The following is a 14674-nucleotide window of genomic DNA, read 5'->3' on the forward strand; positions in this document are numbered from 1 at the left end:
TTTTGCCAGTTCTTAATTAACCGAAGGAAAATTTCTTCCTTTATTTTCTTTGGATATTTACACGTTTGCTCGAAGAAAATTTGTAATATTTGCTTAAAAATTTGTTCAGACTTCTTGAAAGTCTAGGATAATACAAGGATGAGATTTAATCACAGAATCAAAATTCCGTTACCTAAATATTGTCCTCCCGAGTCCACAACCAGGGTCGACGCTTGTCCAATCTTGATATTCGTTAGATTGTTAGGTTCGTAATGGGGAATAGCAGCATGAGGTCCGTATCCAGCGATCGTAGGGAACGAGATACCTTTATTCTTGTCCTGTTCGTAACGAAACTCGTTCGCCAGTCTAGCTACTTGCATCTCGTCCCACCCATTCGAATTCAGTGTATATTGTTCCTCCATGTATGCTAGGAAATCGCACATCGCCACTGCGTCCCTTAGGTGGGACCTCCTCATCCCCTCCGCCTCGACCTCGTTCTTTTGCGCTCGTAAACTTAACACCGGTGACGGTTTTGGCAATCGTTTCTCCGGCGGGATCTATAAAATATAATTAAAGAAGTGCTATATCGGTAAAAAAATTCTTTCACTTATCAAGTACATTAGTAGAATGTATAGAATGTATAGAATGTACAAAATGTATAGAATCTTTCTATATTACGTACGTGTATTCTATGTAACTATTATTCGTATAACTTTGAAATTTCCTATAAACGCATAAAAATCAGATGTTCGATTAGACCGCGAAAAGCGATCGCTTACGAAAGTGATTCTTGGTCCGGTTTGAGGAGCCCTGATCTAACCTATTAAACGCTGTTGCACGATCATTCGTACAGAACTTGAAACAGAAAGGAAACTGCTCCCTGATTTCTGGTGCCGCGGGCGTCCAGGCGTCCCGAAGCACCGGCTATCATGTCGAGAAGAAGGTGAAGCCGTTTCACCATCATGAGTATCGTAGAGAACATGATACAGACTATTTTATTCTATCTATTTACCAATGATACGGTTTGTACCTTGACGATATGCAATAATAAGAAAGAACATCGTGCATTGGACGGCCGACGAACGTTCATGTTTAGTCTACGTCTATGGAGGTGTGTCAGCCCGTCATGTGGGGATCAAGCTAAGCTCAACAAGCTCTACGAGGATAGGAGAACATGTCGGAGAAGGTGTACTTTTGCCTAGGATTATCCGCTCTAATGCCCCTATAGTTGAATCCCAGCGTGTTTGGTAAAATGGCGCGAACGAGGAGGTAACCGTATTCGAATTCCTACTGTACTTTTTCAACCGCCGTTTTTCATATGTTTAGCTGTGCGTAGAACGGTTAAATTACGGAGGTTTGTTTTCAATGCGCAGAGATTGATGAAAGAGGAATAAATTTCATTACAGTTTTTTGCATGGTCGTAGGAATCAATTGGGATATTTCATTGTTTAAAATTTTCACCATAATTTGATAAATCTTCGGAACAAATAAGTAGCTAAATTTATTACGTACAGAGTTAAATATTTCCATGGAGGCACCTGGACTGTAAGCACATCGTATCGGCAACCATACTAAATTCCAAGCTTGGGACATTGTTCGTAAGTCGTACCAAATAGAAGTGTAATTATGCCATCTGTAACGTGCGATATCAAAACGTGAAAGGATTATTAACGAAGATACATTTCTTCCATAAAAGTACAGAGTTATTTTTTACGTCCATTCATACACGTGTATTTTCTGATTCATCGTTTAAAGTCATATCAATCGCTATGTAGTTTTATATATAGTGATTGAATTGGAACTATAAGTCGTATTTTCAAATTGCTCGGAAAGATTGACTTGTCCCAAAAATTTCAGCAATTATACTTAATGCTTGATTAGCATCTATGTTATGATATTAGTACTACTATCAGTTTCTATTGTACAGAAATGGAGCAGATATTAATGTTATCTCACTTACCTCACGCAATTTGCATGGGAACAAAGGTCCATCTTCAAATGTTCGTCCACTGATCTTAAAATCTTGTGTCGCGGTGTGTACAAATGTATCGATCCATGAGTAACAACCGCATACGCCCTGAGGACAGGTGTGTTTGGCAAATCGTATCCGCGAATATTAAACAGCCAGGCTATTTCGTCGAGAGCTGTAAGAACTAACGCGTCGGCCTTATATAACGCCATGTCGATACGAATCAACTGGACCTTGTCTTGCCATGCTTTTCCTGAATATTTGTCCGGCAACGGATACGCTGGATGCGGATTGTAATTCGGTCGATCGACCTGCCAGATCAAGTCCACCAGGTTGTTACGGACAGGAACCAATCTTATGGACGAATTCGCTGGACACGAACGCTATTGTTAATTCAGAAACTTCGAATGCAAGAAATGGGGCAAAAATAATCAATGTCATGGAATTTTTTAGTTTATCACAGTCAGCTAAAACGAATGGAAAGCTGTATGTGCGAAGAAGTTCGATGCATAGAAGAAGAAATATAGCGAAGTAGTCAACGCTCACTGAAGTAGGGTATGAATCAATTATTAGTTGTTTCTTGCTTCTTTCGACGATAAAGTCAAATACACGACGAATTTAACGTTTATTTGGATTGATATGTTTGACGTTTTAGAACCACTACGATACAGTAAATGACAGACGATATAGCTGGACGTATAAATTTAAAGTAGATACTCGTTGTTGATAGGTTAAATGTGTTTGGATGTGTTTAATTACCTAATTCATCTTCCCAGGTTTCCCAATCGATGGCAGATACAAGCGTTGGGTCGGCGCCAATACGCACGGAACTTTGACTGCGAAACTCGTGCATTAACCATTCTGTTATAGATGGGACCTACCATATGATCGAAAGAATTTATTATTGGGCTGTGGCACAAAAATAAATGAATATAAAAATGTAGCAATTACGTAATAAAATAACTTCCAAGAAAGACTGTAAATAATAGTAGTATCTGTATAGCATACATATAACAATCTTTTTTTAAGACTAAGAAACAAAATTTTCTATATTTTGGTTAAAGAAACCATACATAAAAAACTTAATACCTATGTTCAAACTACTTAACACGTTGACTGCCATGCGTGTTTTCAAAGAAATCTCCGTCAGGCCATGCGTGCAGCAGTACCAAGCGTTCTCTGCTAGGTACTCCCGTCGATATTTTAGTAATGCGAGTCGTTCAAGCGGTGGTCTCAAGAATGCTCTCTCGTTTTTTTGGTACGCAACATTAAAAACGCTAGCTGTTGTTGAATATAATGAAGGAAAGTGTGGTATAGATTATTCCGACCAAATGGTTTCTTATGCCACCACAATTAGAAAAGGAATCAAATGGTACAGAAAACTTGGCATTCAACTCCTTCTGGCAATTTCTGTTGTAAACGCTTTGATGGTTTACAAAATTGCAACAAGGAAGAATATAAATATTAGAATATTTAGACAATTATTAGTTGCAAAATTATTAGAATTATCTGAAAATACAAAAAATCCTTGTCTTCGACGGAGTCAGCTTAATATCGCTGTTCGGAAAAATGATTCCGGAAGAAGCATTAGACGCGCATGCAAACTATGTTATGCAAATAAAAGACGTCGAATGGACCGAACAAAGGCACGAAAGAATTTGAAGAAAACAACTTATTGTCCAAATTGTTCCGACCAACCTCAGCTATGTATAACATTTTTTAAAGGTTTACATTCTAAATAATTTTTTTAATAAACCATTTTCGTATTACTTTTATAACAATTCAACAGTTTTATTATTATAGAATATCTTTTCAAATACCTATGATGAGATCCTTCGCAAGTAGTCAAATAAGCGACATCCGAATATGGGTTACGCGGCTCAACCAGAAACTTTGCTAACACCCAAATACAGGTGTCGTGGCAGTCAACGCGTTGAAATATTATATTATTTATTTATTATATTTATGATTTTCAGTTATCATTCAATTTATCCACATCGCAACGAAGTGGTGAAATAATTTAATTTACATGCTCCTTTTTTCCTTATTTTTTATTATTAAGGATCAACAACTTTCCTGCTAAAGTTATGTAAAAATACAATATTGTTTTTGTATTTATTTAAAAAAAAAAAATGTAGCCACTCAGAAAGCATCTATCCCATCCTTCTCATACTGAGTACAAGAAGTGAACGATCATCGATGACTGAGAATTCGAAACAAAGTCGATTTCTCGAGTCTTCCTCACGCTCAGGGAAAGATGCTACACCTCGTCATCGTGGTTGCATCGATACATCCTTAGGCTGATGTTCAATCGAAAGTTCACTACAGAACTGATCCTAAGAAGTATAGTCCTAACTTTTCACCATCGATGCAGCCTTTATATTCTACCTTCCTCACCATTTAACTTGCGAGAAGTCACTTAGTTTGCTGGCCATCTAGCGGCAAAATATTAAACTAGCCAAGAATGCTTCGATTTATTACGTACATATGTATTTTTCAGAAATAATTTAGTATTATAGAAAGTAAATGATTGCAATAAATATGCAATAATCTTCTCTTTTTTTCATAAACAAACAAAATTCTATTTTAAATTCTTAATTAAAGAATTCATCTTGAACTTACTTCTGCTCTACCGCGTTTCATGAGAATCCAATTGCAATCAAGTTGATGGTCTGCTTGAATATAATACCTTCCATCCGTCCAAAACACGGCTTTGTCCGAAGTGATGACAGCCTCTCCCGCGCTGCCGTAGAACCCAGTAATGAATTCTCTCCTCATATCACGAGGATCCAGGGAATCGCTCTAATCAAGATAGAGATCATGATATAATCGTATGTATTTTTGATTACCTTATATAAGAAATTCGTTTCACTAATAATAATATTATTTACTTAATAAAAGAAGAGCAGCACTCGTTATTAGATAAATCACTGCAACGAAATTAAAGAAAGCTTCAATATCTGATAATGAAATGTTTCAAAAGGAATAAACTTGGCAGATTTTTATTGGAATATGTTCTTTTTTGTTAAATTAAAGCATTGAGATTACGAAAAGCTTCGAGACTCTGCAAACTCGAAATCTCACACGATTGTTACATGTACCTCCAAAGGGCCGTCGCGGCCACGATAAACCAAGTTCATTGTCTGAAAATTTAAGGATATGGGAAAAGAATAATCGTAATTCTATGATAATCCGTGGATATAATAATAAAAATAAATTTTTTAATTTCATTTTTTAACTTTTTGAAAGATTTTTTACCGACTAGTGGTAATTCTGTTACGAATGATTCATATTACTATATGATTATAATTACCTGATGCGCGTCATCGGAGGTGACGATGTATCCATTAAGAGGTGGTCCTTGGATAGAAGCAACTCTAGTCATTTCTGATCTTAATTGTTTCAATCTTAATGAAGTATCTTGTCTATTGATTGGTTGTTTGTGCGCCGTAGTCGAACAGTGGGATCTCTTTGCTCCATTGTAATTGAGAAATGGTACGATGACTTCATTTTGAAAATAATATGCCTCTGCCAAGCCTGCGTGAAATTACGATTATTGTTAAAATAAATTTTTATTTGAATCAGTTAATGATTTTGGACGATAACTTTTAATGTTGCTTTTCTCTATTAGGAGGCAAGCACATTTTACATGCTTATTTATGACATACTATAAGTTATACATATATATCTAATTTGTGTCAAGAATATCAAATTCTAGCTAAATATTTATTATTGAATATGTATTTGATGATTTTTTTATTTTGAAACAAATAAAAAAATTAGAAATTGGAGGCGCCGGGTATCGATCCCGGTACCTCTCGCATGCTAAGCGAGCGCTCTACCATCTGAGCTACGCCCCCTATTTGTAAGTTGGATTCTATAAATGTCTAATGTATAGTTAGGCATACAAGTTTAAAAACAATTTTATTTCTAAAACATTTAGTCACATCCATCAATAATATATTTTTCCGAATACAAACAGATATTAGTAACACTAAAATTTATTAAAGATACGATTATTAATGCTATACATTGTATGCAACAAGTTAGATTATAAATAATAATATAGTATATGCCTTATTAAATAAAAATAGTCCGTAGAAACATAATGAGAAATATTTTTAATAATTCTACAGTAAAGTAATATTCATACATATGATTAGTTAAAAATATAATGATTTTTCAAAGTGTATACGTATAAATTGCACAATTCGTAAAAGATTATCGATAACTATAGTTATTCTAGTTTATCAAACGAAAGATTATTATTTCAAGAATTGATTAGTTCTGAGTCTCCATTATAACGTACCCAATTTCAAACTTACATATTCAGTTTTATCCAGTAATTTTACCACACAATCATATTTAATAGGCCAATGCATATTTCTTTCTTTACTTATTTACTTATTTTTATTTAAAATTAATCTCAAACATCTAGAATTTTTAATGAGAAAGATTGAATTTTCTATATATTTTTGTTATTCTTGCAAGGTTTATTACAGCTATATATATAGCTGATATAACCTGTAGACATTTTTATTTTGCAATTTTTTCTTTTTTTACTTTCATACAATTATTTTACAGCGATATTATATGATCTACATTTTTGCAACAATCCATCGTCCATGAATTTTCATCGCATCCTAAATATCAAATATTGATCGATCACTGACATGCACGTTGTCAATAAAAGAACAAGAACGCCTGTGGGACGACACACGCATATCCTGTGGGAATCCAGAGGGTACTAAGTGGTGCTTGCATAACAGGCAAGCATTTGTTCCGAAGAGGTCAATCATCCCGAAATCCACGTTTCGATCGATTTCTACGTAGGTAGCTCTTTACTATTTTACATTAATAATATTGCATTTTCACCCCATTTCTCCACATCAATCATATTCATAAAAAATTTGTCTTTAATTATTTGATCAAAGGATCCAATTGTTTCAGTCGAATTAAATCATATATTTATTCGAATACTAAATAGAACTGTCTGATATTTAATTCGGAGAAAATCGATACGATGCAAAAGATTAAAGGAGGAAGAGAAACCCTTCGTCGAGATTGCATCTCGTGCAAGGGGTAACTGGGTTACCAAATTGTTTAATTTAATAATTTAACGTAAATATCAAGTAATATTAAATATGTTACTAGGGAAGTAGGAACGCGTCGCAGGTAGGTTTTACCCCATTGTAACTTTACAATTTTCACCCCCGCGAGTTTTCCATCTTGTGCACCAACGGTAAACGTCACATGCTATCAAACTTTTTCCCTATTTCCGTTTACAAAACGGAGAACGTTCTTGCTGTTCGTCCCTCTGTCTTAATGATAGTCTCAGATAAAATTATAAGGTATCTTCCACGTACGTGTATGATCTTGATGGAATCGTAATCGTATGAGGGTTTATGTAAGTAACGAAAATAGTTGTTAGATTCTAATTCAGAACATTAAGGGCTACTTGCCTTTTAAGAAATTATGAATCATAAATTGTACTTGGTTAATAGCACATTTTATGTAATTGAGATTCGTTTTTTCCAAACGTATACTTATAAATAGTGATAACAGAGGAAAATATAATAAATAGAATTTTGTTGACTTTTTAATTTTGATGTTATTTGGTTGTTTGAAGAGTGTATTTTGATATAATATGGTTAAAAAATATATAAAATATATGTATCTTAGCAATAGATGACTAATCCGTTAACTGTTTTGGAAAAACATATATCTAATATACCTAAGATATGATAACCAATACTTTTGAAATAAATATCTTTTGAGATTGTCGAAGTCAATATTTTTGATGTAAATACTTATCAAGAGAATCTCGTAATGAAATTTAAGTTTATTATTTTTATTTAAGTTTCTAAGTTAAGTAATTTAAGACAGTTATGGTAATATATGTGATATGCTGACAGAATATTGGATTTTAAAATCGTTCTCATGTGAAAAACAAAAATGTAATTTATAGCGTTTTACTTCTGTGGTCCTCAAATATTATTAAAAATGAAGAAATGATTAAAATGATTTTTGCTTCATGAAAGGTAGTTTAGCAACTTTTAATCAAACATTAACATTTTAATAACATACCGAATCTTCTCTATAAATCACAAAACTCAATTTATGATTTTAACTGACTGAGAGTTGCTAATAATCGACTATATATAATGCTTGACACAATTGTATACTTACAATCAATTAGAAGACCATTTAAAAGTAAATTACCAAACATTAAGAAATTAAGCAATTATAATGAGAAAATGATTTGTTAGGTTGTCAGAGAAGATCTGAAATATTATATAATTTTCGCTAGTATCCCTCCTCACGATACCTTCTAAAGCCTGGCTACACGAGCGTGTCTAATTGCGAAATTCTGCATAATATAATGACAATTCAGTTGAAAACATACATTTAGCCGATATACAGACTCGTTCGTTTTCCACGATAATTCCGGAAGTTTTTTCGCTCGGATACAATGGACGATGACTTGTCAGCGATTAGGATAAATTCAGGATATCCGATACTTAGCTATCCGAAAAATCATCGTCGTTGCTATTATTATGATCGATAAACAAGGGAAAAATCTGTCCTGTGTAGAATCGCGAAAACTCGTTCATCCTCGATCACGATCACGTTTCCACGTTGTTTATGTAATTCATTTTTCCGTGTTTTCTGTCCTTTTAGAGGATACCTGGTATTCTCCGCACAATTATCCACTCTAGGTATATAAGCGACATTCTAAGTCCGAGCCTAGCCAGAAGTTAGAAATGTGGCTGTCCAAGTTCGTGTTTTGTGGATTCGTGGTTGTTTGGGTTTGTGCCGACCAGGATGTGCAACTGGAAATTCCTCAAGGGATCTTGAAGGGATTGAAAACCGAAACTATTCTGCACAACAAGCCGTATTATAGTTTTAAGGGTATTCCCTATGCGAAACCGAATGTTGGAGCGCAAAAGTTTCGGGTAAGTAGAGATAATACGTAGGAACATATTCAATTTCTTGTCTTGCGATAGATTTTACTACACCTGAGGATATCCAGTTTATCCGATTATCTAATATCCAATATCCAATAAATATTAATATCCAGTTTATCCAATATCCAATTTGTCTTGAATATTTGAAATTTTATAAAATCGTTTCTAATCTGTGAAATAAAATTTCATTTCTTGATATCCACTTTGACGTTACTGTACAAAATTTAATAGGATTTATAAGAATAAGTAGCTAAATGTTCCATGTATGGTTGTAACAGTATTTATATAACTATAGAATTTTTAAAATATTTGCATAACGAGGCTTTTACAATTTATAAGATATCTGTGCCTAAAACTCGATTGTTTGTTAAATATTTTTACAAATTTTAGTTACCAGAAGCAGCCGATCCATGGGAAGGAGTGTACGACGCAACCAGGCATCGTTCCACGTGTCCATTTTATTGTATAGTTAAAAAGGGTCTAATCGGTGAGGAGGATTGTCTTTTTCTCAACGTTTATACCCCAGTTTTGGACAAGGAAGCTCGCAAAGCTGTTATGGTATGGATTCATCCCGGTGGCTGGAACGGTGGCATGGGAGACGATGCTTTGTTTGGACCAGATTTTCTGGTCGAGAACGATGTTGTGCTTGTTACCATTAATTTTAGACACGGAGCGCTTGGTAAGTGTAATGAACTTTATTAAAACGAACGGTAGCTTTTAAAAATTTTTGCTTACGATAAATCTGTTGTATTTTAATTGAAGAAGATATTTAATATGTAATTGCCATTTATTGTAGGATTTTTGAACACGGCAGATAAAAACGCTCCTGGAAATGCCGGGTTGAAGGATCAAGTTATGGCGTTGAAATGGGTGAAGGATAACATACATTTCTTTGGTGGTTGTCCGAATAGAGTTACTATTTTCGGCGATAGCTCTGGTGCAGCTTCTGTTCAGTATCACATGCTATCTCCCATGTCTGAAGGTAGTGAAAATTCCTATTTCGTATACTTAGAAACATATACGATATATTTACAACATACAATTGAAACATTTTTGAAGGTTTCTTTTCTGAGCAGGTAACTTTTTAGAGGCGCAAGTTAGGCGTCATTTAGTAATTTTAAATATTTTGTAACATCGTAGGTTTATTCAGTGGGGTTATACAACAGAGTGGATCAATTCTCAATCCATGGGCGATAACTTATAATCCAAGAGAACAGGCCTTCATGTTGGGAGATGCCCTTGGTATACATACGACAGATTCTGCAGAACTAGTTAGCAAATTAAGCGACTTTCACGTTAAAGATATCATCGCAGCCAGCAGCGAAATAATGAAAGATCAGGTATCCGATTAATAAAAATATTGTGATCTTTATTTTACTTTCTATCCTTCTATTTTTTTATAATTGAATAATTCCTCGAACGATCATATTTCCTGCATTTAAAAGTAAAAAAAAGAGAGAGAAATAGAAATTAGACTTTGGATTAGATTGTATAAATTAATATTGAATTGTCCATCAATCTTTGAATTAAATGGATTAATTTGATTTTGAATTATTATCACGATTTTTTTTCTTGATATCGAGAGGAAAGAGACTCAGATAGAAGTAAAAAGTATTTGATTTTTATGGAATTATAGAACACCTTATCTGGACACTCGCAAGCCTTCATCCCATCTGTCGAAGTTGACCTGGGACAGGACGTGTTCCTTCCAACTGATCCTTGGTCCCTATTAAAATACGGAAGGATAGCGAACGTGCCTGTAATATCCGGAATTGTCGCCGATGAATGTGCATTTATGGCCCAATGTATGTGATATTCATTTCTCAATTCATATCCAGTATAAATTACACATCTTGATAAAAGTTATTTAAGAAATACATTTGCGTCTTTCCAACATTTCAAACTCGTAAACAGAGTGCAGGTATTTATTACAAAAATTCATATTTTTATATAAATACATAATTATCAATGCGATTAGGCATTATAATAACTTTAGATATTTTATATCTAAAATTAAATTGCCACATAAGTGAATAAAAATTCTATGCATTTTTGCATCTTTAAATTTCCCATGAATGCAGAAAATTTTCTACACTGTTGCATTTTCTAATTCTGTACAAGCGCATTCAAATGCGGTGCATTTCTTCGTCATTAAAGCAAGTAATCTAAAAATTCACAGTTCAGTCACAAATATTATTTGAATGAATGAATTTTTAGTAATGATAGATGGTATCGAGGTATTGAACACCGAAGCAGAGAAATTTCTACCCGAAGATTTGAATATCACCGATACGAATGAAAAGGAAAAAGCTGGAGACTGCATAAAGCAATTTTACTTTGGCGACAAGAAAGTGTCAAAGGAGAACTTGAACGAATACACCAAAGTAATTACAGATTTCTCAAACGAAATCGTTTTTTAGTTATTATTTTCCAAAATGGCGTATATTTTGCAGATGATGAGTGACATTTACTTTGACGCTGGAATATTGTTATCCCTCGATATCATGAAAAATCGAATTTCGGCTCCCATCTATGAATACTTATTTTCCTACGAAGCACCAACTGGTTTGATGAAAAGCATCTTCGGTGTTAGCGACGGTAAATTATCTTTCCTATTGAAATCATAGAAAAATTAAAAAACTCAGATATCTCTATCTTCTTTCAAAATATTTACGATTAACGATCTATTTACTAATTAATTAACTTAATAATTATTTATTTATAATTTCATTACTATTCATTTATTAATAATTTATTATTATTAAATGCAGGTGTTGCACATGGCGATGATTTAGGCTATCTGTTCTATTCCAATTTTTTTAAGAATTTACCAGAACCAGGTTCGTCAGCAGAGAAAATGACAAATATTATGACCAAATTATGGACGAATTTTGCAAAAGATAGGTTCGTAACTACATTCATATTTTTAATTCAATTATGTTTTACCAATTATCGATCATATGTGTTATACGTTAATCTTCAGAAATCCAACGTCAGTATTAGATGGAGATGTCACGGTGAACTGGGAACCAATGGGAAGCGACGATAATTATCTTAACATTAATCAAGAATTAAAAATGGAGAAAGATCTAATGAAAGATAGCCACGACTATTGGAAGAAGATGTATAAAAATGTCGTGCTATGAATGCTTTGACGTATGTGTATATATACACAGATAAGTATTATTCGCTCGATATATTCGATATAACGAAAGCCACAGATACGATAATAACAAGTGTAATTTGATTAAGACACCATAAAATACAATATTTTATTGTAACAATTTACATTCATTAACATTTCTGTTTCCTTGTTTATCATTTTAGGTTTCGTTAAATTATTTTCTATTTGTGTATTCATTAGGTGCATATATTGCTTAACGCGAGAAGAATGACAAATAGCGGTAAAAGATAGCTAAGAGATCAAACAGAAGATAAACAAAAATTCAGATGAATCTTTCCATTGAACGATCCCCGCTTTCGTGCTTCGAATCGTGCCGCTTCAACACAGCTTTAAACTCGTTATTAAATCCAGCGAAGTCTCACCAACACGTTTAAACGTCCCCAGACCACGTTATCAAACTACACTTTCCTACTTTCCATTCACTGAGCACCATTCTGCGTTCTTCTCGTCTCGCCTCGTTCTTGGCTATTGGTTCACCACTCGTATTCCTGTTCTGTAGTTATCAGGCTCCCATGTTTTAGCAGAAACGTGCGTCCGTTCGTCTGCGAACCAAGCGTTTGGCTAAGGCTCGGTGCGGACGAGCGATATTTTACGCGTACGACACGTTGGAAGAACAGAGAAATAAAGTTCATCTGTTTCACGAACGAAGCATGCATACGCATGTATTTCCTCGTCCTTCCAATCCGTTGCCGCTGTCGCGATTTGTCGCAAATCGCTCGTTTGTATCAGGCCCAAATCTTACGTAGTATATACAAAAATTGATCACGAAACACGAGAGTTCTAGAGGGATAGGTGTTTAAATATTCCTCGAGATGTCAGAAATTTAAACGTTCAAAACAGGTGACACTGTTAAAGATATTAAATTCTACGGTAAAATTATCTTTGATGCTAACACATTTTATCTGCGAATAATGATTTCGATTTTAAAAAGTGGACAGGGAACCGTGGACAGAGAAATTGCGTTTCTTGCGATGCATCGAATTTTCTCTGTCGAGTAGGACATAAGAAATTTTGTTATTCGGAAAATTAGTAGAGTAGAGACAAATGTCCATTAGAGAAAGTAACATGCATTGTAATTAATAGATAAACGTTCATTGTTACTCGACGTGTCTCGGGTAATACCCATTTTTGTTTTTACTCGGTCTATTTATAAGGTAGTGGTTATGATAGAATTGTAGGCAATACCCTATAATTATATTATCTCGAGAACTATCTCGAGAGTAGCCGGGTACTCGAGATATCCGATTTAAGCGAATACCACTACTCGCTTTTGTGCTTCGCTTGTATCAGGAGCACAGAAAAGCGAGGAATTAGAATGTTCAAGTTACACCATACGCCACATAGACGCGTACACGCGTTCGTAGCGTAGCGTAAGGCGTAAAGTACACGATTTACTATCTCATTCACAATCGCGCGTCACGAGTCATTGATTGACGAAGAACGCGTGAAGCGAGAATCGGTTACGATTCTTACGAAGAATATCTTCGACATATTATTTTACGAGAGTTATTTAACTATTTGTGTATACATATACTACATTATATATATGTATATACGCGTAAGTATGAGAGATAATAGATTTTATTGCACAGCAATTTTGTATTATTTGATTAGGAACGAGAAATTAGAAAGTTTGGTGTATCTTGATATTTACATGGTAATTTTTTAAGGTTATAGATAATCTAATTGTCTTAGACTTATAGGTTTGTTCAGTTATGTACGTTTATTATACATTTAATTATTTTACATCTGTAAGTTACTTATTTCGTAGACATTTATCAATAGTTAACGTAGAAGTGTTAACGTTGTGTGTGATATTAAAGAAATGATCAATGATTACACAGAGATCTAAAAAGATTTTCGTTTATTTATTCATCGAATTATTCGGTTAAAAGTAATATTACCAATTAGATTAAAATATATAATATGGAAACCTCGTTAAGATCTACAGTTTCTAAGACATCGACATTTTATCACTGAAAATATAATTATTTGAAAAATTAGGCAAGTTTCGCTTCTTTCGAATAATAATTAATATATTACCATTTGTCAATGTATATTACATTTTATTTTACAAGGCTCCTGTAGTTTCCTAGGAATGTAGAGAGACGAACGAGAAGGAACGTAGTTTAGAGACTTAAATTTGCGCGCCGATTCTCATTGCAAGAGTCATTCGATTTTATCGAGGGACGTGGAGCAATCGAATGACCTCGAGTCTGCGAGAACAGATGATCGAGATGCTACTACAGTGAATCGTTTCCCGAGATGATCTTCAACATCTCTTAATCCGGCTGTCATGCAGAGACAGCAGGTATTTATTTCATCTTACACAATCTCTGGACCAATTTGATTGCTCGAGCTATGCCACTTCTTCTTCTTCTTTCTCCCTCCAATTTCCTCCCGAGTAATCATGTATTAATGTTTTCACACAGTGAAAACGGTCAATTACAATGAAATAGACGAATTTTTAACTGTTCAATGAACCAACCTCGATTCTTTTTTAATTAACAACACAAATTTTATCAAGTACGTCTCCTTAAAGAAGTATAATCAAATAATTTTACAAATTTTTTT

At 34.1% G+C, this 14674-nt stretch overlaps 2 protein-coding genes, 1 long non-coding RNA gene and 2 other non-coding genes across 10 annotated transcripts in view; 2 read left to right on the forward strand and 3 right to left on the reverse strand.

The window, feature by feature from the left end:
- LOC126867881 (xaa-Pro aminopeptidase 1-like) overlaps positions 1 to 14674 on the reverse strand; it is a 46308-nt gene that overhangs the window by 1966 nt on the left and 29668 nt on the right. For all 5 annotated transcript variants that reach the window (XM_050622926.1, XM_050622925.1, XM_050622924.1 and 2 more), the window contains 6 exons: positions 5262 to 5485; positions 4571 to 4750; positions 2708 to 2825; positions 1940 to 2318; positions 1492 to 1612; positions 173 to 536 (listed from right to left, as the gene is read on the reverse strand). In XM_050622926.1, the coding sequence (XP_050478883.1) occupies positions 173 to 536; positions 1492 to 1612; positions 1940 to 2318; positions 2708 to 2825; positions 4571 to 4750; positions 5262 to 5485 (1386 nt within the window). The remainder of the gene's footprint in view (positions 1 to 172; positions 537 to 1491; positions 1613 to 1939; positions 2319 to 2707; positions 2826 to 4570; positions 4751 to 5261; positions 5486 to 14674) is intronic.
- On the forward strand, positions 663 to 2053 carry LOC126867954 (uncharacterized). The gene is made up of 3 exons (XR_007690488.1): positions 663 to 1248; positions 1494 to 1577; positions 1907 to 2053. It is a non-coding gene; the product is annotated as an uncharacterized LOC126867954 (long non-coding RNA).
- On the reverse strand, positions 4086 to 4301 carry LOC126868135 (small nucleolar RNA U3). Its single transcript, XR_007690534.1, has one exon. It is a non-coding gene; the product is annotated as a small nucleolar RNA U3 (small nucleolar RNA).
- LOC126867890 (esterase FE4-like) lies at positions 4639 to 12204 on the forward strand. 2 transcript variants are annotated; one of them, XM_050622963.1, is made up of 11 exons: positions 4639 to 4779; positions 6533 to 6777; positions 8630 to 8904; positions 9307 to 9595; positions 9713 to 9898; positions 10057 to 10256; positions 10553 to 10721; positions 11134 to 11300; positions 11370 to 11514; positions 11688 to 11820; positions 11900 to 12204. In XM_050622963.1, the coding sequence occupies exons 3-11, from the start codon at positions 8713 to 8715 to the stop codon at positions 12060 to 12062; spliced, it is 1644 nt and encodes a 547-aa protein (XP_050478920.1). In that variant the 5' UTR covers positions 4639 to 4779; positions 6533 to 6777; positions 8630 to 8712; the 3' UTR covers positions 12063 to 12204. The 2 variants fall into 2 exon arrangements, with proteins under 2 accessions (XP_050478920.1, XP_050478921.1); XM_050622964.1 differs by lacking the exons at positions 4639 to 4779; positions 6533 to 6777 and having other exon boundaries at positions 8606 to 8904.
- Trnaa-agc (transfer RNA alanine (anticodon AGC)) lies at positions 5736 to 5808 on the reverse strand. The gene has a single exon. It is a non-coding gene; the product is annotated as a tRNA-Ala (tRNA).

The sequence above is a fragment of the Bombus huntii genome, chromosome 7 (genome assembly GCF_024542735.1).
Source record: "Bombus huntii isolate Logan2020A chromosome 7, iyBomHunt1.1, whole genome shotgun sequence".
Taxonomy (NCBI): Eukaryota; Metazoa; Arthropoda; class Insecta; order Hymenoptera; family Apidae; genus Bombus; species Bombus huntii.